The sequence below is a fragment of the Carassius auratus genome, chromosome 30 (assembly GCF_003368295.1).
Source record: "Carassius auratus strain Wakin chromosome 30, ASM336829v1, whole genome shotgun sequence".
In the NCBI taxonomy this organism is placed as follows: Eukaryota; Metazoa; Chordata; class Actinopteri; order Cypriniformes; family Cyprinidae; genus Carassius; species Carassius auratus.
In genome coordinates, this window is record NC_039272.1 from 28,597,375 (window position 1) to 28,619,890 (window position 22,516).

The 22,516-nt window shown below is 36.6% G+C and overlaps 1 protein-coding gene across 6 annotated transcripts in view; it reads right to left on the reverse strand.

Annotated features, from left to right (window-relative positions):
* The window catches only part of emid1 (EMI domain containing 1), a 58,196-nt gene that overhangs the window by 27,159 nt on the left and 8,521 nt on the right, over nt 1-22,516 (reverse strand). For all 6 annotated transcript variants that reach the window (XR_003276654.1, XR_003276655.1, XM_026212576.1 and 3 more), the window contains exons 2-3: nt 19,650-19,763; nt 19,296-19,399 (exon numbers count right to left, since the gene is read on the reverse strand). Coding sequence is in view for 4 of the 6 variants with exons in the window: in XM_026212576.1 (XP_026068361.1) it covers nt 19,296-19,399; nt 19,650-19,763 (218 nt within the window). In the remaining 2 variants the exon portion in view is untranslated. The remainder of the gene's footprint in view (nt 1-19,295; nt 19,400-19,649; nt 19,764-22,516) is intronic.

Consider the following 22,516-nt stretch of genomic DNA (forward strand, 5'->3'; position numbering starts at 1 on the left):
GAAATGAGGGCCTAAAAGTAGCATGTACCACCAATACAGACTTAAATGAGAAGAAAGAGCTGTAGTTTTCCTATAGTGCCAGAAATAGTAATCTTATTTAAGTTGCTTTGTTGCTTGACAACCAAAAACAGCTTACAGTTTTATGAACTTAAGAACAGTTTTATGAACAGGCTATTACTTGGTAGAATAACTGTTTATTCTAGGGCTGAAATGGTATTACAATTTTGGCTGGTACTGACCTTCTTTCCTTCATTTTCTGTCTAGTAAACAGGTAAGTGAATAACATTTGAAGTTAAAACTAAATTAAAAGTAAACACTACAAAATAAAAAATTTAGATAATCTAAATGTAAAGATGATCTTTTCAATATTCAGTATCCAAAACAGGCGAACATATACAACATAAATAAAAGGCACCAAGGATAATTTGATAAAATGCACCAACAGTGACATGTATATCTGGAATGCACAATATACTGATGCCATATCGGTTATATAAAAAGCAATAAGCCACGCATGGTTGTGTGAAGAAGTGATTTAACCACAGCTAAGAGACTCGTGCCAAAAAAACACCCATTACATGTGGTAAAATCATTGTGACACATAACCTCAAGTGGATTATTGTTATAACTGAGGAAGAGGAAAGAAAGAGACTTTGTGGTTTGTGTGAAGATCAAGGTCACTATTCCAAGTGTGGCACGTCCTTCTGAGCCAAAGCAGTCTCAGATCTTCTGAGGAACCTGTTTGTTCCACAAAAAAAAAAAAAGATATTTTACTAAATCTTCTGCCTGCCTGTGTTGTTAAACTGGATATTTTTATTGAGTTCGCTCATGTTGGGTTCACAAAATATTCACTGGCCAACCGCTGCATTGTTAAGTACAGCATGATTTTTTAACAAGACCTGCAGGCCGTATGAGTGCAGCACAGATGGCCAAATATCATTCTACCTTTAACCCCCCAAAAATAACAAACACTGAGGTCCACTACAAAAACACTGTTACCACAGCAATGCTATATCTATTGCGTCAAATCCAGGAACTACATCATTATAACATTACAGTTCTCCTGAATAGCACTAAACGCACTTCCAAAATTCCTTGCAGCATCTACTGCCTTAATTGCAGATCATAAACCTGTATTAATGTGCTTATGAATGCACTCTCACTCATTAAACTGTGTGGAAAGAGCCTTGTTCGGCCTCATTTCACTCTTTGAAAGAATACTGTCACTTTAGGCCATGGAGCAGCATACGATCCAGTTTTTGGCTTCTACCTCTAGTCCTCTACAAAACCTGTCTCACAATTTCAGATAATTTCCTTTACAAAAATAAGTTGGATGCACTAGATGGAATTTCAAAAGTCTTCTTTGGAAGTGTTCAGAAACTCTTGACTTTTACTCAGCTGGTTTGTGCTACAAAAGGCCTAAATGGGACAAAGAGGAGATTTTGGGTTTGTCTCCCAGAGGTCAAAAGGAATTTTAAAGCAAAGATAAAATAGCCGATCCTGAGAGTGAAAACACTCTTAAAACACAATCCCTATAGAAAATAAGATGAGGAAACTGACTGGAAGATTTGGAAAGCCTTCGGTTATTAGTCCCTCTGGATAATGATGGTGTGCAGACAGTATAAACACCACAGTCTTTCATATAAAAAAGCATATGCAACTAAACAGCAATAGTAATACAAAAAACTTAGAAACAGAACAGACACATATGCTGAGTGTAGCCCCACAACTGATACTGAACAGACAACACACCAGCTGCCCTGCAAACAGAAGATGTTCTTTGTTGTGGTGGCAGCTGAGACTAAAAAGGATAAATGTTTTTGAAAGCATTGATTATTAGGGTTTATATAATATAATCTAATAATCTAATGCTTTACAATGCATTTAACTTATTTCCAGTGATTTCAGTTATTCCCAAAATCCCAAAACATTTACATATTTATAAATAAAAATACTGGAATTAAGTATACTAAACTGGAATACTTAAAGCATTTTAATTGTGCGGAAGTAGTGCTGAAGTCCAACTAAAGATATACTGAAGGATATTTGATTGTGCTAAAGTAAAACTATTGCAACTATACTTTAGGGACACTTTAAATATCTTGTTTTTAAAGACCGATATTATTCAAAGATCTTACAATTCTCATCAATAGTATCATTAAAACACATATTAGACTTAATATTAAGAAATGTGCATTGTACACAAGTAGTACTCCAAATAAAGTTTAATTATCATTTTTATATCAATAAGTCTCTGGTGATATGTCAGTAAATGTTAATAGATTTGAGCTAAGGATGAAGTAAATGCCTTATAAACATACTACTTTTTACTAGAGTAGGAAGGAGTAACAATAACTGACAAATCATTCTCATTTTGCCCCTTTCCTCAAACATCCACAAACCTCGCTTAATCATATTTTTCATAAAGCGGAAACATACCCACTCAAGAATCACCATCACTCAATTTAAATTAAATTCTTAAAAGAACATCTTTCAGTATGTAATGCTTTAAAAGCCAAAGCTAACTTCAACTATGGGCACGAGAAGAATTGTGAATTGAGAAGAAATGTTGCATTTAGTTTCAAAGTCAGAGTTAAAGAGAGTGTAAGTAGATGGTGAACTTCAGGGTGGCCATAGACTATTACAGGAGCAGTTGCAGTGTCCTTTGTGGTTGCGGCTGCCCAAAGTAAGTCACATGTGCAATCATACCTCAATGTTTCCTTGTGTTTAAAAATCCAATTAAAAAACACTTACACACAAAGCCAAGTCATTACAGGGCTTGAAACAAAGAGCTGCAGCTGCTTTTCTAATCATGTCCTGAATGGATTTCTGTATGCTGTGCATTCTGTGCATTTTTCTGGATCAGAAACGTCTTATTTCTTTAGATCAAAGGTCACAGTGAAAGCTTGTCTGAATTCATACTTTACACAATGGAAATTGTCAAGTCTAAAGTCATTTTCTAAATATGTTCAATGTGTTGACACAAATTTTATTAATTCAATTGTGAGGAAAATAGTGACTACAGATATTTTTAGTTAGTTAGATAATTCAGCATATGGTTTTCAAATGACTCAATGCACCATTACCATGATGTCCACATGTAGGATCAGTTTGGATCTTATCCTGTCATCTTATTTGTTAGGGATTCTGAGATCTTTGTGTTTTCAGCACAGAATCTTGACCATCCAGCAACAATCATCCAGCTTGAACTGTTTAATATTTTTTTAACATCTCTAATGGCTAGTTCATGTGAAATGTCCAAACAAAGACTCTCAGAATCACATCCCGTGAAATGGCATACACATATGCACACACTCACACACAGGCATTCTTACAAAGCTTGATCTTTGTGCACAGGAATTCTGACACCTCATCTGAACCGTGTGCTTGAACTCAGAGCTTCGAGCCTAACACTAAAATAACACCTGGCAGGAGCTTGATGAGTATAGACACCTGTATAGAACAAGTATAGAAGCATACGCAACACAAACTACACAATGCAACATTCAAGAAAAACCTATATAACAATTTTCTGAATGAAATACAGGCTATATTTTGTGAAATAATATGCAGTATGCAGCAATGCATTTTTTAATGGTGCACGTGTTTCCCAATAATCATCTCAATAATAAAATCTATAATTTACATTTTATTATTTTTTTAATTGCGTAAAACAAGTCTTAAGGTTATGGCAGTCTTGTCAAATAATTCATAAAGAAGAAGAAGAAGAAGAAATTATTTTTATTCTAGGTCATGTAGAGGAGCTTATGCCACTAGCAGCATTAAGGTTCAAGTGGAACATGCTAAAACATGAAATATAAAAATGCAATGCAAGATGCTTAAAAAAAAAGAATCTGGCAAATGCATTGAATATAAATTTGTCATACAGTACACTGACAGTAAAGCATGTTGTATTGCAGAATGTAGCATTTCATTTGGAGTGCCCAAATTTCTTTACTGCACAGTTTGGCACATATAGCAGTCATCTGGGTATTATATGCATATAAAAAAAATGCACAGTACGAATACTACATACTGCAAAGGAAATACCACAGTGTTAATAATAAGCTGTAATAATAAACTTTACTATGAAAATAAAAACTTTAACATTTTAACATTTTAGGGTCAATGTTAACAAACTGAAAAAAATATTTTACAACCCTCATAAAAAATCATAATCTAACACAGAACTGTCATTTTAGATACAAAAAGCAATAGTATTACCAGTACATCGTTTAGTTATTTGTGCTGAATGAATGTGATTTGATGATGTTCAGGACTGAAAATTCTGAATCATACTACAGAATAAAACAGTCAATTATCATAGATGAACTAAAGCCAGAAAAAAACACAGTCCACTTCCCACGAGTCAACAGACCCCCGGGGGCCAGAGATACAGACCCCCAAAGGCAAAAAGTCCCAAGATTTGACAGGCTATAACTCCCCCGAAATGGGATCAAACTCCACTAAACTCGGGGCAAAATTAAAGCTGTGGGACCTCTATCCGATGCCACCTGCCCCAGGTCCCTAAACCCCCGGGAGGATGAACACTGCGGATGTTTTGTTAAATCAGATGTGTATCAAAATAGTGAGGAGTTGGATTTGGCTCATGGACTGCCAGCTGAACAGTAGTAGTGTGTATCACAATGCTAAAGACTCATTATGCAAGAGCAGTGAGGTCCATCTGACATAGCAGAATCCAGCTGTTTTTCTTCATATTAGTTTAACAGGAATCGAAACATAAGATGATCCCCGAGTTCATATGGCTTCATATCTCTACAGGCTACTGGCCTGACTGACAGACACTCAGAGATGAGTAGGAACAAGACAATAATGAGGTTGTAAGCGCCGGGAGTTGAATGAACTGCTGTGTGCCAAGAACTCTGTATGTGTGTGAGCAGAGCTCTTGTTATCACTGGGACAGGCTTCTTATCTCTCCCCCCCATTTCTGCCATCAGGACACACACATGCAGCCTCTTGTTCTTAGTGTTATCTAGACAGGTGTAATTATCTCTTATCTGACCTCATGTAACCTTGTTCTCCTTATCTTTGTCTTTCTCTTTTACTCCATGCCTGCATCTGTCCTGCACCTCAGGTCGACAGACATGATCAGTGTAAGATCTTCAGAAAAGAGGACACTCCTGCGGTTTCAGCTTCTGTGGCTTACTTGAGTCTTTACACCTGGTATTGACCTGATCACAGGTGGTCAGCAGAGACACATAACCATTTCAATGCACACTAGCAGTTTGAACTAGCTCACATTAGTTCAATTTATTTATTTAGCAGACACTTTTATCCATAATTCTCTGTCAATACACATGGCATTAGTGAAAATGTTCTGTAAGCTTTTTGAAACCAATTCCTGATTTGATCACTCCACCTTTCCTGCCAGTCTCTTTACGTTTCCAGTTAAATTTGATATAAAAAAAGGAAAAACTACAGATATAGCATAAAGTATTTATATATAAATAATAAATATACACAGTACACACATATATATTATGTAAACAAAAACTTTTATTTTGGATGTAGTTAATCGTGATTAATCAACTGACAGCACTATACTGTATTTAATTTTAATATGTTAAAATGTAAATGCATTATTTCAGATTAGATTCATTTAATTATTTATTTACTAGTTATGGCAAAACTGAATTTTCTGCATCATTGCGGTGTTCGGTGTCACATGATCATTCAGAAATCATTCTAATATGCAGATTTGATGCTTAAGAAAAATGATAATTTCCGTTCTAATAATTTCTAAAATGATGTCGACAACAGCTGCCCCTCTTTAATATTCATGTGTAAACTGTTATCTATTTTTCATGATTTCAGGATGAATCAAAACTTCAAAAGAACAGACATCTTTTGTAACTTTGTAATAGTTAAATAACTCCTTACCAAGTTAATGTATTTCTTTAAAAAAAGAAAGATAAGCAAACAACAACAACAAATCCCTGACTTTTAAATATACAAAACAGAAACATTTTTCATCATTTTCATCATCAAAGGAAGTCAAATATCTACACACACACACACACACACACACTCTCCCTAACTTCAAGGCACTTTTTTCTCTTTCTCTGAAGTTCAAGAGTCATTCACAAAGGCTGTTTATGGAGCGTGTGATAGCGCTACTGCAACAGCGAGTTCAGTTTCAGCCAGCAGAACTAAATCTTTCTGGCCTTCAGACCTTTAACATTCCTGCTAAAAGAAGCCACATCCATTCAGACCTGACAGAGCAGCATATCACCACCTTGTCTCTCCTGTTTGCCCATCTGTCTGTCTGTTTCCATCTAGAGAAAATAATTACACTCAATATTACCACTCAGCTGTCCCCACTACGGCATAAGCACATACAAACACTCTCCAAACACTCAATTTTACTGACAAGAAGCAGACCAGCTGAGTGAGTGGTGGGTGAGAGAAACTTCCCACACTCCCACCATCTCTCTTCCCACAGATCTGAGCTTTATCTTAAGCAGCCACTTCAGCAGAACTTCCACACGGCCTTGTGTTTGTGTTAATATAGGGGTGGATGAAAGATCGGGTTGACTAGGATGAGAGAAACCCTGTGAGCGAAGCGATGAGGGGGTATTCAGATGCAAGAGAAGAAGACTGTCAAACGGCACTGATCTCACTATGAGAGAGTCCTAGATCCAAACACACCCTGATTCTCTATCACTAGCCAGTCAAAATACATGTGTGAGTCAAAGCGGAGGGTCAGGTCACTGAGAAGTATGCTCTGGAGGGTTTAAGAAACATGGCAGACTATTACAAAACTACAAGACAGTGTGGTTAGCAGAGATTGACCATAGAGGTAAATAAAAATTCAATAATTATAGGACATGGTAAACGGCTTCTGTCAAAAAACAAAAACAAAAGTAGTACCTTTTCCAAATGTATGATATGAGGTACTAAAATATATACATTTTTATATTTTTCAGCCTTTAATTTTGGACTTGAAAGGGTGTTTTGGTAGGTATGTTGTGATAAAATGTTTTATTTGACAATAACTAAAATAATATAGTTTTGCAATGCCTAATAACCCATTTAAAAGCTGCAATATTAATTAAAAAGCATGAGATCATAATACCAAATGACTGCACAGAGGAAAATAATATCTCAGTCCAACTCAGCGAATTTCATTTTATCAGCAGCCTAGCAGCCAGTCTCTCGACTCATAAAGCTTTTAAGAAAACAGGGCGGTTAGGCCTTTCAAACTAACTTATGGATGCTTTTAAGCTTTATGAATACAAATGACTTCACCCAGTGGCCAGATAATGAGACAGTTTGGGCACAAGGAAAATGAAATCATGCTGTCTCTGCAGGAAAATGTCTTTTCCATATATTGTGTGCAGGGTTGTTGGGTTATCATAATTAAGGAAGACTTGATTTATGCCGCTCTAAGCTACTGGATGTCTGAGCAATGTGGGTAAAGGAGCTTTTATCAGAAAATTTGACGTGACTCACTGAGGGTGTCAGACTTTGTGGTTGTGGTTTGATAGACTACTAGCCTATAAAAGCTCTAGAAAGAGGTGAACCAGACGACCTCCGAGAATGAAGTTGCACTGTGAGGTTGGTGCTGTTCCTGACAGTTTCTGGTGGAGTAATCTCTTCAAAAGGTCTAGCACTCAAGTGGATGTTTCACAATACTCTTTGCAGACCTTTTTGCACTTAACTAGCTCATTATTCTCTGCACAAGCCAGTCACGCACCTGACCCTCTCTATTCTTCGCCTCTATGGTGGAATGACACAAGCAACCCTCTAGATAAAAGGGCCACATTTTTATGGAAGAAAAGCATGTTTAAAAGAAGAGCCGGGTGTGGTGCCAATTTCGTGGGAGATGAGACTACAGGCTGGCACTAGTGCCATGTGAAAGAGATCAGCAGATTGATGTGGGAGAGGGAGATTACAGGCACCCTCACAAAACAAACACCGAAAGAGCTCAGGAAAAGATTCTGGATTTGGATAAGGGAGGGCAGTGCAGTACACTTGAACAAACATGCTTTGCACGATAAAATATAAAGAAGAGAATGAAATCAGGAATAAATGAAAATGTACAGTCTAAGTATGCTCAACTGAACCCATGCAAATAAAATAAAGTCTAAAATAAAATGCAAATGTGCAGAGAAAACCAAGGTACAACTTTATATTCACTATCATTCAAAAGTTTAAAGTTTGTAAAGAAGTTAATGCTTTTATTCAGCAAGGACTAAATAAATCGATCGAAATTTAACGTATAGACATTTTACATTGCTAGCATTGTAAGGTTTCAATTTGAACTTTATATTGATTGAAGAACCTTAAACAAATCTATTATGGTTTCAACAAAAATATTAAGCAGAATAACTGTTTTCAACATTGATAATATTAAGAATTGTAAACTAATTAAGCCCTAAATCAGCATATTATTATGATTTGTGAAGACGACTGGAGTAATGCCTAAATCCATTGGCATGTACAATTGTAGAATTCCAAGAATCTAAAATCATGTCACAAACCAAACTAATCTACACAGCTCTAATGATAGTGTAAAAGCCATGTGGGCTAGGCCCTATCATTCCAACACTCAGAGGTTCACCACTGACACTTTTACATTTTGGGTCTAGTGGGAAAAAAATGAGAAACACAGCCCCAAACAACATAGCATTCCCATAACACTCAAACCTCTTAAAGAAATATCTGCCATACAAGCCACAACTATATATGTACTCTACATACACCAGAAAAAATCTTTTCTGTTTTTTTTTTATTTTTATAGAAACCTAGCCCAAAAGAGCAAGTGGCTATTATGACCGTGTTCAGTTATATTTGGGCTTGTTTGAACCACCTGTAGTAGTTACAAATAGCAAAAAAATAAAAAATAAAATAAATAACATTCCCCATATCCGCTGATTGGCTTCATCACTCCGTCTCCTCTCCACCAGTAAGCTGGTGTGTGGTGGGCATTCTGGCGCAATATGGCTGCCGTCGCATCATCCAGGTGGATGCTGCACACTGGTGGTGGATGAGGAGATACCCCCTGTCTATGTAAAGCGCTTTGAGTGCCTGGAAAAACGCTATATAAATGTAAGGAATTATTATTAATTATTATTATTATTAAATAAAAATAATAATAAATAAAAAACTGAATTCAGTTTTACTCAGTCTCTGACCGTAAATAGAGTGCTTTTTCCAATATCGTGCCTTTAAGACTACCATGTCGCAGTCGATATGATATAAAGCTCCATTATTTTTGTAGGATCATGGGACCTTGAAGATTGGACTAATGATTGCTGAAATTTCTACTTTGCTATCAAAGAAAAAAAAATATAAACATTAAACATCAAAAATAAAAAAATCACAGTACATAATAGTTCTGCAGGCACAAATTCCATGTGGACCGGATAACATGCCAATAGCATTGATGTAATAATAGACATTTAAATGTAGGTTGTAATATGTTACTGTATTTGACTGTCTGACAGATTCAATGTTTTCACAATGAGCTGTTTTTACAGCTTAGTTTCGTTTCATGGTCTTACTGCATTTGAGTTTTGGGTTCTAAAACATACAGTATGTTTTTATAGTGAAAAATCAATTTTTTATGAAAATACCCTTCTATAGAATAGCATGGTGTCCATTTACCCTCTGTAATGTGGAGAAAATATGATCGCTGACGTGAATACACTAACCTCCCCTTCCTCACAACAAACTGAAAGCTCCATCTTTCGTTATTGCTTTTCCTCTCTCTCCGCCTTTCTTTCTCTCCAAGTGCCCTACAATCACCATTTTTCACCAGAGACGCAGAGGGAACTGCAATCTAAACCCTTTAGGAGCCTCTGCCAAAGTGAACACAATGTCAACCTTGACAATGAGTTAGAGTGTTAGGGAAAAAGAGAAAGTGAGAGAGCTGATTGACTTATTGCGGCACTGATACCTGGCAGCAGTCGTAGGAAATGTGTATTTTTGGATTTCCCCAGCCTTTCACTCGCTTATCCTTCATCATGCTCTTTCTCTGTGATGACAGAGAGGGAAAAGATACCGTGATGCAGAGAAAAAGAGACGGGGAGCCTTTATCACACTGTCTTGCCATCTGGAACTAAAACCGATCGTTTATACGGCATTTACAGGACCTTGCGGCATGTAACAAACTCATCTTTATAAAAACTATTTGAAAAGTCCTTTTGTTTATGCAGTTTTTAAACATTATAACTTGGCCTTTTATAACTTGGTTTATCCAAAAGGACAAGCAGGAACAGAACTTCCATCAAATGATGGATACTATTGTCCGGCCAGCTTCATACTTCAAACTCTGGCATGGGAAAAGCTGAGCTGTTCAAAGCCTCAACATCAGCTCTATAAATACAACAAGAGTTCAAGACCAGCATGTCACTGACTCCAGCTAAGACTGATTTAGGTCCAGAAAGAGTTTGACTCTTCTGCAGCACACACTCACATTGCCTTCTACTTCAGGTGTGTGAGAGGCAGTTTCTAAGACAGACGAGTTGGAACATGTCCAACCCAAATAACAGACCCAGACATCAGTGCTGAATAACACTGCCTCTACTCTGCTGTCCTATCCAGAGACATCTCAGGCAACCCTCAGCAAGCCTTCTCATTGGCTGCTGGGAGTCCAGATCCCTCCGCATACATTATGTCCCAACACACAGTCTATTAAAGTGATTAACTACCATCACTGTCTGTCTCCAAAAAAGAATGGCAGCTGCAATAGCGAGTGAGTGAGTGTGTGTTAAAAGAGAAGCTAATTTCAAACCGTAGCTTTTCAAGTTACTACTTCACATCAAAGTAGTTAAACTACAGTCAAACTTAAAAGTAGTTAGCTACCCTATCCCCTAGTAAAAAATAATATATTTAATATACATTTATTTCATACTAAGTATAGTTCAAATCTATAATATATTTACTGACATATCATTTGAGACTTACTAATGTAATTTTTATGTATTTATTAAACTTTATTTGTAGTACTACTTGTGCACAATACACATTTCTTAATATTAAACCTAAAAGGTTTTTGAATGTCACTGATGGTGAGAATTGTATGATCTTTGATTAACATCGGTCTTTAAATCCAAGATATTTAAAGTGTACCTGAAGTATACGTGCAATAGTTTTACTTTAGCACAATCAAATATCCTTCAGTATATCTTTAGTTAGACTTCAGCACTACTTACACAAAGTTAAAGTGAATTTAGTACAAAATTAGTTGTTCCCGTTTAGAAAACTTTAGGTATACCAGTTTAATATACCAAAAGTACAGTATATAATATGTAAATATATTTGTAAGCATTAAATACATGTGTTTCAAATTTATTTTAGTATATTTATTTTTCACTAGGGACAAGCTACTAACAAATGGCTATTTAAATATGAATTACCATTCAAAATATTATTTTTTATGTTCATGCATATGAAGTTATTTGTAAATATTTTCGAACACATCCTGTGTGCCTTTTCCAAGTTTAGAAAGACATGAGGGCAACTACAGTGAATGGTAAACTACACCTTAATCCACCTTAACAAGTTACATTTGAAGATACTACTACTATTCAGGCACACATTTTAAGTTCGTCACACACAAGATCAGCAAGCACACGCATGAAATCAGTTCACTTTAAATTTCCTGCTGCATTGCATGATGGATTTTTTTTTCCCGACACCGATTTGCTCTGTTAAGATGAAGTCAGCACTGTGCACACTCCTGGCCAAAACCACAGGCAGAAAACTCTAATGCACACAGAATACTGCAACTCCATTATCCCTGTGAGCACCAGCACCTCCATCATCTCTTAATGCAATAATGCTGTCGCTAAAACCCCAACACAACAGATTAACATTAACAGTCACTTACGTCTGACTTTATCATTTGTACTGACACATACACTGTTTTACTATCCTTCTAGTAAAAAAAATAAATAAATTCACGCCGGGTTCTGAAAAAGTGCTTTTCTAAGTACATTCAAAACTGTTCACCCAGGCATTTATATGTGATGTGGCAAGACACAAAAGCTTACTTATAATAATGTACTCTATTCATTTGAGCATATAATGTCACTCAGCATACAATATATGAGGAGTGTAAATTTACTTTGAGAGCTCTGTCAAATAACATTTGGAGGAAAATATAACATTTCCTTTCATATACTATACTTTTTGTGAATGAGGGTAAATTCAAACATAATCTTTAAGAAGAAAACAAAGATACAATCTGACAGCCCTCAATGCACAATTGGGAATCACTGCAGTTTATTGTAACAGAACACCCCCTGCGGTCACCCGGTTTCTTCTTAATCCTTTTATCCTATAGGTTTCTGCAACACTGCTGCGGAGCGTGGCTCTAATAAGCATGAGTTTATGTAAAGCGCATCCAAAACCAGGCTCAATAATCACAACCATCTTTACACCACCACGCAAGCACACATAGATCCAGACGCATACAGTATGTACACACCAACACACACTTACAAATGTTTGCAAATGAAATCAAAGAAACACTGGTTTTTATGTCTTTGCTTAATCAGCAGGTCAGGATTAAATGAGCTCTTGGCAACCACAAAATAATTTGAATATGTGAATGACATCATAACTGCTCGCCGCAGATGAAGACTTTGGTGGTTGTCTGTCAGTCTCAGACGACCACAGGGGTTAGAAAGGGAGGTGGGAAACGAGAGACAAAGAAACTGTGTTTTTCTCAGGTTTTCCAATCTTCTTTCTAATATAAAACACTACAATGCCGTTTCATGTGGCAAGATGCATAGTTAAGTTTTACAGGGCCTTATAAAAATACAACAATAAAACCAAAACACAACGACCCAACAAGATGTGATGTATGTGTGGCAACAAACCTTTGTTTCAGTGCAATTAACAATTTAAAAAAGACAAGAAATAACAGGTAGAAACTAAATTAAACAGCTGAGAATTGTTTTCTTATGATGCCAAGGTCCCCAATATATGATGATCCCTTTACGAGTGAAACCCCATAAAAAATAAAAGTCCTCCTATGTTTATATTAAGATATTAAGCATGATATAACACAGTTGGTTTTGTGCCTTTCACAAGATGTACTATTTAAAGCATTTTTTTTCTGTAAGACTGCTTTTGAACTGTGAAATTTTTTACTGAATTAAGGTTTATAAATGTAACAATACTTTTTGGTAGAAAGTTGCTTAGGTACAATGACTCTGTTAATGATGACAGTCAGTGCAAGAAGCAAACAAAGAAAAAGTAATTGTCTCAGAGAATTTACAAATAAAGCTAAAAATTATTATTATAATTTTTTTTTTTTGGCTGTAGCTCAAAATAGCCTGTTTGATTTTATACTCATTTTGCCAGCACGTGACACATATGATGTCATTAAACCACGGAGAAGTACTAAATTGCCATTTTAATGACGTACAGAACGCAATCACTCCGAAAATTTGATATGTCTGTTCACATGACAGTCGCATTGGCACATATCTGATTTCTATCCGATTTATTTCCACATATGAATGAAGCCTGAAACCGATCTTGAAATATCTGAATGCATGAATATTTTTCCAGTTACACTGTCATAGAACATATCTGACAAAAAATTTGGAATTGGGTCACATTTAACTGACATTTAATTGTAAACGAGGCCTAAGGCAAATATTTGAAATTGCAACCTCAGGGTGAAGAAAAACAGAATGTCTCCTCTATAAATATATACTTTCCTTCCTTATACTGAATTCATTTGTTTCTTTCCATCTCCAGACCTTCACTTCCTTCATTGGGGCCCTGTCCAATGCAACACTTCCTGTTTGAGTTTATGTGATGGGATGTAGGATGATGGGCCTGTTAAAGCTGAAGTTTCTTGGTTTACACAGAGACGAATGAGCATACATAGATTTCACACTCATTTCAGCAGGTGGGTTATGTCGTCCTGCAGACTGATTGGGGCCTTGGGAAGAAATGGACAGCTCAGAGCAGAGAAAGGAAAACAAGGGAATAATTACAGTACATCACGAATATACAATATACAGAACAGGCAGCAAGAATTTAGAATAACAAACAGCTCACACAGCTTACAAAGTTGTTTACTGTAACACAGATGGAAGATATGGGGTGAAAGAGAGAATAAGACTTCATAGGCCACTGCTGGGCAATTTGCAATGTGAATTAAAAAGGTGTTCATGTGGGTGAATCTCGGTTCTCGATTAAAATATATATGTTATTATTATTTGCGCAAAGTCAAAGTGTGTCTTTCGGAATGTTTGTTTATAATGTGTTTAGAATGTCCGTTCAAAGTGTGTCTTTAGAATATTCATTCACAGTATGTTCAGAATGTTCGTTCAAAATGTTTATTCAAACTGCGTTTTCAGATTGTTCATTTATTCAGTGTGTTTTACAATATTAATTCAAAGTGTGTTCAGAATATTCGTTCATACTCGTTCAGTATGTTAGTCGATGAACACAAAGTACAAATGCACACAGACACACAACAGCTGCACAATGCACTTCTTGACACCTAATATCTCCCACACATGCTCACACACATGCAGTGCCTCGCTTGAGGAGCATAAACACACCGCAGCTACACAAAGCTGGCTGGCAAAAACAAAGACAGGCAGGAGGCTCTGCCTGAGGGTTTGGCCCTTTCCCAAGTCATTAAGGACAACTTAAATCATCACTGTATGAAAAGTGTTCTTAAAAAAGAGCCAAAAAACCAGTCTCAGCTGACTGCCTCCATAGTGAGTGTGTGTAACTAACTAATGTTTGAAGCATTAGAGCTTAGAATGGAACCCCCCGATAAGCCGAACTGAGCTGTGAAAACACAGATTACATTTCTGTGGCTATAAAGCACCAGTCGCATGCCTGCGAGCCGAGCGAGTAATTAGTGCATCAAAAGCGCACAGCCTCACTTTGACCGAGGGGCGGAGTTTGATACAAGGCCCTTCGCACTTCTGCGACAAGCGTGTTAATTCAACACGTCCTCCCACATGACAAATACACAAGCTGTTCACTTCCTCTCCATCACTCGCTGACTGACTGTCAGTCGGTTTCTTTTACTTTTACACACACACACACACACACACACACACACACACACACACACACACACACACTTGAGTAGGGTGAAGAGTTAATGTGTATAAATATAAACATCTCAGAATTAATCCCCATCATTTATTGAAATAAAACACTCCAATCCAAGGTCTGTGGAGAAATCTTCTTCTAAAAACACTGAGACACTGATGGGAGAAATAATGATTTAACAAGTGTTAGGATATTACATTTACCAACAGCATAATCTCTGGAGCTCTGTTGAAATAATAAACTGAACTGAAAACAGATATGGCTGAACAAAATGTTGACATAAAGCCTCGATTATTTTGTCTTAACAGGATAATACATGATGTAATTTGTTGAGTGCATTTGAACATTTTTGTTTTTTTTTATCAAGTTTTTTTTTATTTTGCTTGCAATTCCAATGAATTCTTTACAGATGAGACATACATAACAGGACATATCCATTAAAGCTTGATTACGATTACAGTTCAGTGTTATTTAACAAAACATCTATCCAAAGAGACGAGATGAGAAAGTAAAAAGAAACAAAAAAAAAATTCAGGGGAAATGGAGGAGAAAAGTAGCAAGTGGTTTACGGTTGGATGTCAGTTGGATACAGTTGTTGGATGTCTGTGACTCAATGCTGTGAGCGTTTCAATCTGTGAGCACCTTACAATAACTGCCTCATCTGAAAAACTTACACAGAGCACTGTATGTAAAAACAGACAGCAAAACTACATCACATCAGCGCATACAACAATGGACCTCAAGTGTTTACTAAATAGCTACATATCAAGATTTTCAGTGTGTGTGTGTGTGTGTGTGTGTGTGTGTGAATGTGTAATCAAGGGTGGGACACTGATCTTAATAAAAAAGCTTGACATTTACTTCAAATATGTTTTTGTATCTTATCGGTGATGTAATGTTTTTACTAGTTCGGACGACGCCGGTGAGAGAGGGAGAACTAATGAGCAAAGAACAAGAGATAAGAAGTATGAGAGCAAAGAAGTGTTTGGGCTGAAGCTGAATGAAAACAAATCTTTGGTATCTCTAATCAACAATCAACTCTTTAAAGCAGGCCTGTCCAGTTAATATCCCAAAGGAAAATAAACTGCAGATCAAACAGAGAACTACCAATTCTTAAGCACAAAAAAAGAGTAAAAAACACCAATGAAACATTATACAGTATCACAGAACTGCTATCTGCGGATAGTAGTTTTTGTTCACTAAGGAGTTGTTCTGTTAGGCTTACATTAATAGCTCTGCTTTAAAGTGGAAATGATGTGTAAGAGATATTGTTTGCCAGAAGCAGCATATTTTTCTTTCCTCATTCCACACATCAGAACACAACTAACTGATCTTAAAAAAAACACAGATTCACTGCGCTGAGATGCCATTACACTTTACATTTCAAACTACAACCCATACTGTGTGCATGAAAATGACCTTGAGCCACAAACAGAGACAGACAGTCTTATAAAACAAGATGACATGGGTGAAGTCTGGCCAGTACATCTCACCATGTATAAGAGAATAAAGCTCATTCTCCACGGTCTGATATACCAGACACTAATAAATGTCCCTGCACTGCACACAACATGCTTTCTAGATTCTGTTCCTCGCTACAGTGCACTGCATTAGTGACGTGCGCATGTCTTGAGGGTGCTGAAGCCCACTGTAAACTGTGGTTTCAGGGACACAGAAAGAGACAGAACGGAGCTGTCAGTTCCACTCAGGGGTGTCTGTGATCAGAGTTTGTCTCACATGGTACTGATAAGACATTAATGTTCACAGGCCTCACAGTGTAGCACTTAAGGCGGTATCCTCTCTCCATTTCATCATCCCTCTCATATGATGAACAGCTTTAACTTAATTCACCCACTTTATCTCTCATTTCATGGATGTCTGCTGCCTTTGGGGTATGTAATTGGGTGAAAAGAGAACCGATTAGAATTCGGTTGGCGGTGTGGGTGTGGGTTTGTCTGTGCTGTCTCATCTCCAGATTAAAGTAAACTCATTTTAAAAATAAGGAACTATTAATGCAATAATCAAGTTTGGATTTGCCCTCATGGATCAAACTGTTTCGTTAACCAGATCAACTCGGTTCACACAGTAACTTGTATAGAGTGCATGAGATAAATAGCACTACTAAATGGTCAGTGTTGTATCTGATAGCAGAAATAGTTTAACCAAAATCTCTTAAGACTTTCAATTTAGTTAGATATGTAAGATTTGTGTCCTTGTTACAAAGTAATTATACATTTAAGATCATTAAATAAATGATGACAGAATTTTAATTTTGGGTGAACTATCCATTTTATTAATCATTTAAATAGAATGCATCTGAGCAGTCACTGAATAAACATAAGTTCATCATTGCTGGGATGGAGTCTGCATTAAACGACGTAAAAAATAATATAAAACAATATTTGTATATTTCACAGGATTGGCTGAGATGTTTTTTATATGCCAGTAAAATAGATGTCCCTAAATGAATCTGAATATAATCAGGTTGAAGTAATGAAATGAACAAATTAATTTAAATCAAACCATTAAATAAAGTATTAACTGAAATCTGAAATATAGCTTTGCAACACATGCCCTTTTGTTTTCCACAGCAAAAATCATAAATCATACATGGAGCAACATGAGAGTAAATGATGCTAAAAATTATGAGTGATTTTTGAGTGAACTAAACTTCTGAAAATGTATTCAAGTGTACGTGCTGCTACTGTTAACTTATTACCTAGAGAAGAAAAAGAGCTCTAGATAGACAAAGCCTTTGGCTGTAGGCTAAAGAAACACCACTTTGTCACACAGAAAAGTAAGTTAGCATACAGTTACTACTTGAGATTTTAGCATACGCATACGCACACACAGTCACAACCACATGACAGACACAGTACACTATTAAGATCCCTCAAAGCAATTTACAAGACACATTAAAGCCAAACCTGTCTATAAAAGTAAATTAAAGTTCAGTCAAATGAAGACTTGCCACCCTGGCAATGCCTGGCACATTAAATAATTTAGCGGTACTTAAAAGTGACCAAACCCAACTTAAAAACTATGAATGGGTCAGTGGGCAAAGCTGGTTTAAACAACAGCTTAAAAAGCCCAATTTTGGCCAGATCACACAAGAGCTGGTTCATTTGGGAGAGGATAGGAGACTCTCATGGCTGCTGGCTGGTCCTCACAGTTACTCCCAGAACGACTCACAATGAGGCTCTGGCTGACACTCAGAGAATGCAGCCAAACACACACACAGTCAAAGAGCAAAGCAGCCAGAAACAGCACACAAACACAGCTGAGACACGCGCTCACATTAATCACAAACTTGCTCACACACACGTCTCACAATAGCCATCCATCCTGTTTCTCTTCTTTTGTCTTCTCCACTATTTGCTCTCCTGACAGTGGGACATGATTTACAAACAGAGACAGTGGAGCGAACGAGAAGAAGTCAAAGTCAAAGTGAGACGTGAACTGTGTTCAGGGCAGGACATTAGCTGTGCGGTACCCCCCTTTGTGAGCCTGTATAAACATTAAATAACAAATATGCTTACATCGAAGACCCCAAACACTTGTGCATCATTTCCCATTCCTAGATCATGTCTAGTTCTGCACTATGAGCATGCTGGGGAATATCTATTAGGAGTAGCCACGCTACAGTGTTTTTTTGTTTTGTTTTTTTGCCATGTGACAGCAGTTCAGTTGTCTCCAAAATAGTGTAGCTTTTTCCAGCAACATTTTCCAACGAGTATCATGATGAAATGCTATATAGATGCTTTTTGTCACCGTGTGTCGTGCCTACAGCCAAGTAAAAGAGGAAATATATTCTCTCTCAAGTAGCATTGGGAAGTCAGATTCATTTTCCGTTCTGTCAGGCGATTTATTTGAATAAACCTATGAAAAATACACGGTCCCTATGCATTTCATGTTATTAGAATATTTAGTCAGATTTAGTCAAATGCTGCTTTCAAATTGGAAAGTTTCTATTAGTTAAATTAAATGCTGTCACCATAATTAAGATTCATATAGTTTTGGGCCAAAAAACTAAAAATGTTTCATAATCTGATAGTTGGTTTTATAATCTAACCTTCTGAAAAAAATGTTTTTTTAAAGAGCAGCTTGAATGTAGTTTCTTTGATTTTGGTAGATTTCCCAACACTGACAAAAAGACACGCACAGTACAGAGATTACTTCTTAATAAATAAGTTCTGTTTTGGGATGCAACTAACGTCACCAGTCAGTCTTACCTTCCTCACACTGAGGTCCTCTGTATCCGGGACAACATTTCCATTCTAGAGAGGTGATGGTGCGGTACACGACTTTATAGGATGGCCGGACCACAGTGCGATAGCTGCAACACACAAACACACACAAACTCACATAAAATGCACGTTTGTTATTTTATTTTTACAGTAAAATCCCACTACTTTGTAATGGTAGCATATAAAGTACTCATGCATATTATGCAAGACAATTATGGGTTTACAAGATCCTTTTGGAACTGTGTCCTATAAGCTCTTGACCACTGAACAGGAAAATGCCATTACATTTACTGCACAGCCATAAAACACTGAGTAAGTGCGTGTTGATAATAAACTCACCTTCCTCCATTGCATCCCTGAGGCCACCTGCAGGTCTGATAGACCCTCTGGAGAGTAGTGCCATTCTGCACCTGACAGGTCACTGTCTTAGTCACTGTCTGCGGACACCAGTTCCTAACAGAGAGACAAATATGAGAATCAGAGTAGAGCAATCCAACTGACCTCCATCCTGTACTGGATGGTTCTGATGACATAAGAATAATAACACCATAAAATGATCAAATCCAACTCCCACATACTGTAAAAGTGGTCAATGTTTTGTTGGATGGACGCCCGTACGTCAACAGTCTAACCATCTCCTTTGAAAACTCTTTATGATGTTTATGCAGATTAAATGATCCGTACCACCAGCAGGAGAGCATTGTCAGCTCCGTTTACTTCGCGGTCTTTCCCTAGCAATACACATCCACCCCTTTTTATTATTTCCGCAGACCTACAAGCAGGTCAAGTCACGGAGGGGGATGATGTCCTGCGCGTGTGAGCATGTGGGCTGCTCATCCAGATTGAAGACAGCTTTTAGAAACTTGAGCCAAAAACCAGAGCAGAGGCAAAGTCTCCGGGAGAAAGACTGGTTCTTTTGTGCTGCTTTTATCAGGGCTTCACTTCACACAGCTGAAAAAGGCCAGAAACATTTAAGCCACTCGAGAGAGAGGAAAGAAAAGAAAAGAAAAAACAGCTTAACATGAGTGACTGCGACAAAACCCCCAATCAGCTGCCAATTTATATTGTTTGACTGATTAAAAAAAAGTAATACAGGTCTAGAGAGAAAGAGAGTGTGAGAAAGAGAGTATAGATGTCATTAATTGTGATATATTATTGTGAACCTTGCCATTAAATAAATCATTCAAAATATTTAAATTGAAATGCTAGATGGTGATGTGTTTTTCATTGTGCAATAGCCTACACAATAATGCAAGGCAGTTTGATTTTACACTGATATTTTGTAAATAAATATTAAAATATTTTACACTATTTTACTACAATATTGTTGCATTACTGGTGTACATTGTTGTACACTGTTAAAAAAAGTTACAGTATTTTAATAAATACAGTAAATATTAAAATTGTATTCCCTCAAGCTATTCATCAAAATACAAATTGACAAAGATTTGACAATGTTATACATTTTGGATCAATATCTGAGAAATTTCTGATCTATTATATGCAGAATGAGAAAAACTACATGCAATATCTGCAGTCCCAAACCAAAATTCAAACCCTGATTAAAGATCAACACATGGAATCCTTTTTCTCAATATAATATAACCATACAAATGTATCGATCGATATTCCCCCCACCTCTGTACATACATATAGATATGAAATCCTGACTGCCCTAAAAGCAGCTTTGTAACATAGAAACTCACTCAAGGTATGGTTTCAGTAATTATTCAGCAGAAAATGCACACAAGAGAAACAAGCCTGGGGGACAAAAGTCATCTGGAAAGTTTGCCACGGTATTTATTAAATGTGCCCTACATAATGTGGAACTTTCTAATTGGGAAGCCAGTGGCAAATCCAGCCCTGATGAGGAGCAGACCAGAGGCAGGACAGAGGAGAGGAGAGGAGAAGGGGAAAGTAACACAGAGAACCAAAACAAAGCTGTGCGGCCCAAGCCCAGACTCTTTGCACATGCCAGAAGTCACAAAAGAAAGGAATGAACGTGGGTTTGAAGAGAAACACCAATCAGATCTCTCTCCCCTTGAGCTCCCTCATGATTTTTACACAGAACGACTTGAAACAAAGAGCCATTGATAAGTTCACCTCAAACAGACCTTTGTATGAACCATTATGCCTCAAGTTGAGCAAACATAAGTCAAAGAGATGTGGAGCAGAATTCAAAGAGAGTTAATGCACGTGTAACATATGGAGGTCGTTATATCTACTATACTTCATTGGCTCAGCTTTGCACAGCTATGATCACACACCAGGAAAACAGGCCAGAGGGCCGTTACATGCTCAATAATCAGCATCAATCTGCCTAGATTACTGTAGATTGTCTGCATGTTGCATTGCGTGTGTGTAAAATTTTAGGGATTTTGTTGGAATTGTGACAGTGTTTTCAAGAACACATGACATGGCATGCCACAACAGCCAAAGAAATTAATTTTAATGATGCAATTTAATACTAGGTGTAGGTTAGAGCTAGTCTCTCTTAAATCTATAAATTATTTTTATATAATACACTTAAATATGATTATCTTTTACAAAAGAAAACATATATATATATTATTTTAAATATAAATGATTATTAAAATTGTTTGTGAACAAATTTAAAGCATTATTATTATTATTATTATTATTATTATATAACAAATAGTTCCAGTCCTTGTTCATGTTCATGTTTGAAGCCGTAATAAAATGTAATAAAATGTTGGGTCTGTAACCATTCTGCAAAACACTGATATAAAACTACATTTCTTGGCTTGGTGGAAAATTTCTTATTTGTTATCAACAAATTAACAATAAGTTAAAAATTAATACATTTTGTTCTTGTTGTTTATTTCATTAAACTTTGCGACCTGTAGTAACCATTGCCAAAGTAACTGTAAAATCATTCTAAACCATACATTTACAGGTGCATCTCAATAAATTAGAATGCCACTGAAAAAGTTCATTTATTTCAGTAATTCAACTCAAATTGTGAAACTTGTGTATTAAATAAATTCAGTGCACACAGAATTTAGAAATAGTTTAAGTCTTTGGTTCTTTTAATTGTGATGATTTTGGCTCACAATTAACAAAAAACTCAATTCACTATCTTCTAGCCTTCAAAATGGTCTCTCAGTTTGGTTCACTATGCTACACAATCAAGGGGAAATTTGCTGATCTGACAGTTGTCCAGAAGACAATCATTGACACCCTTC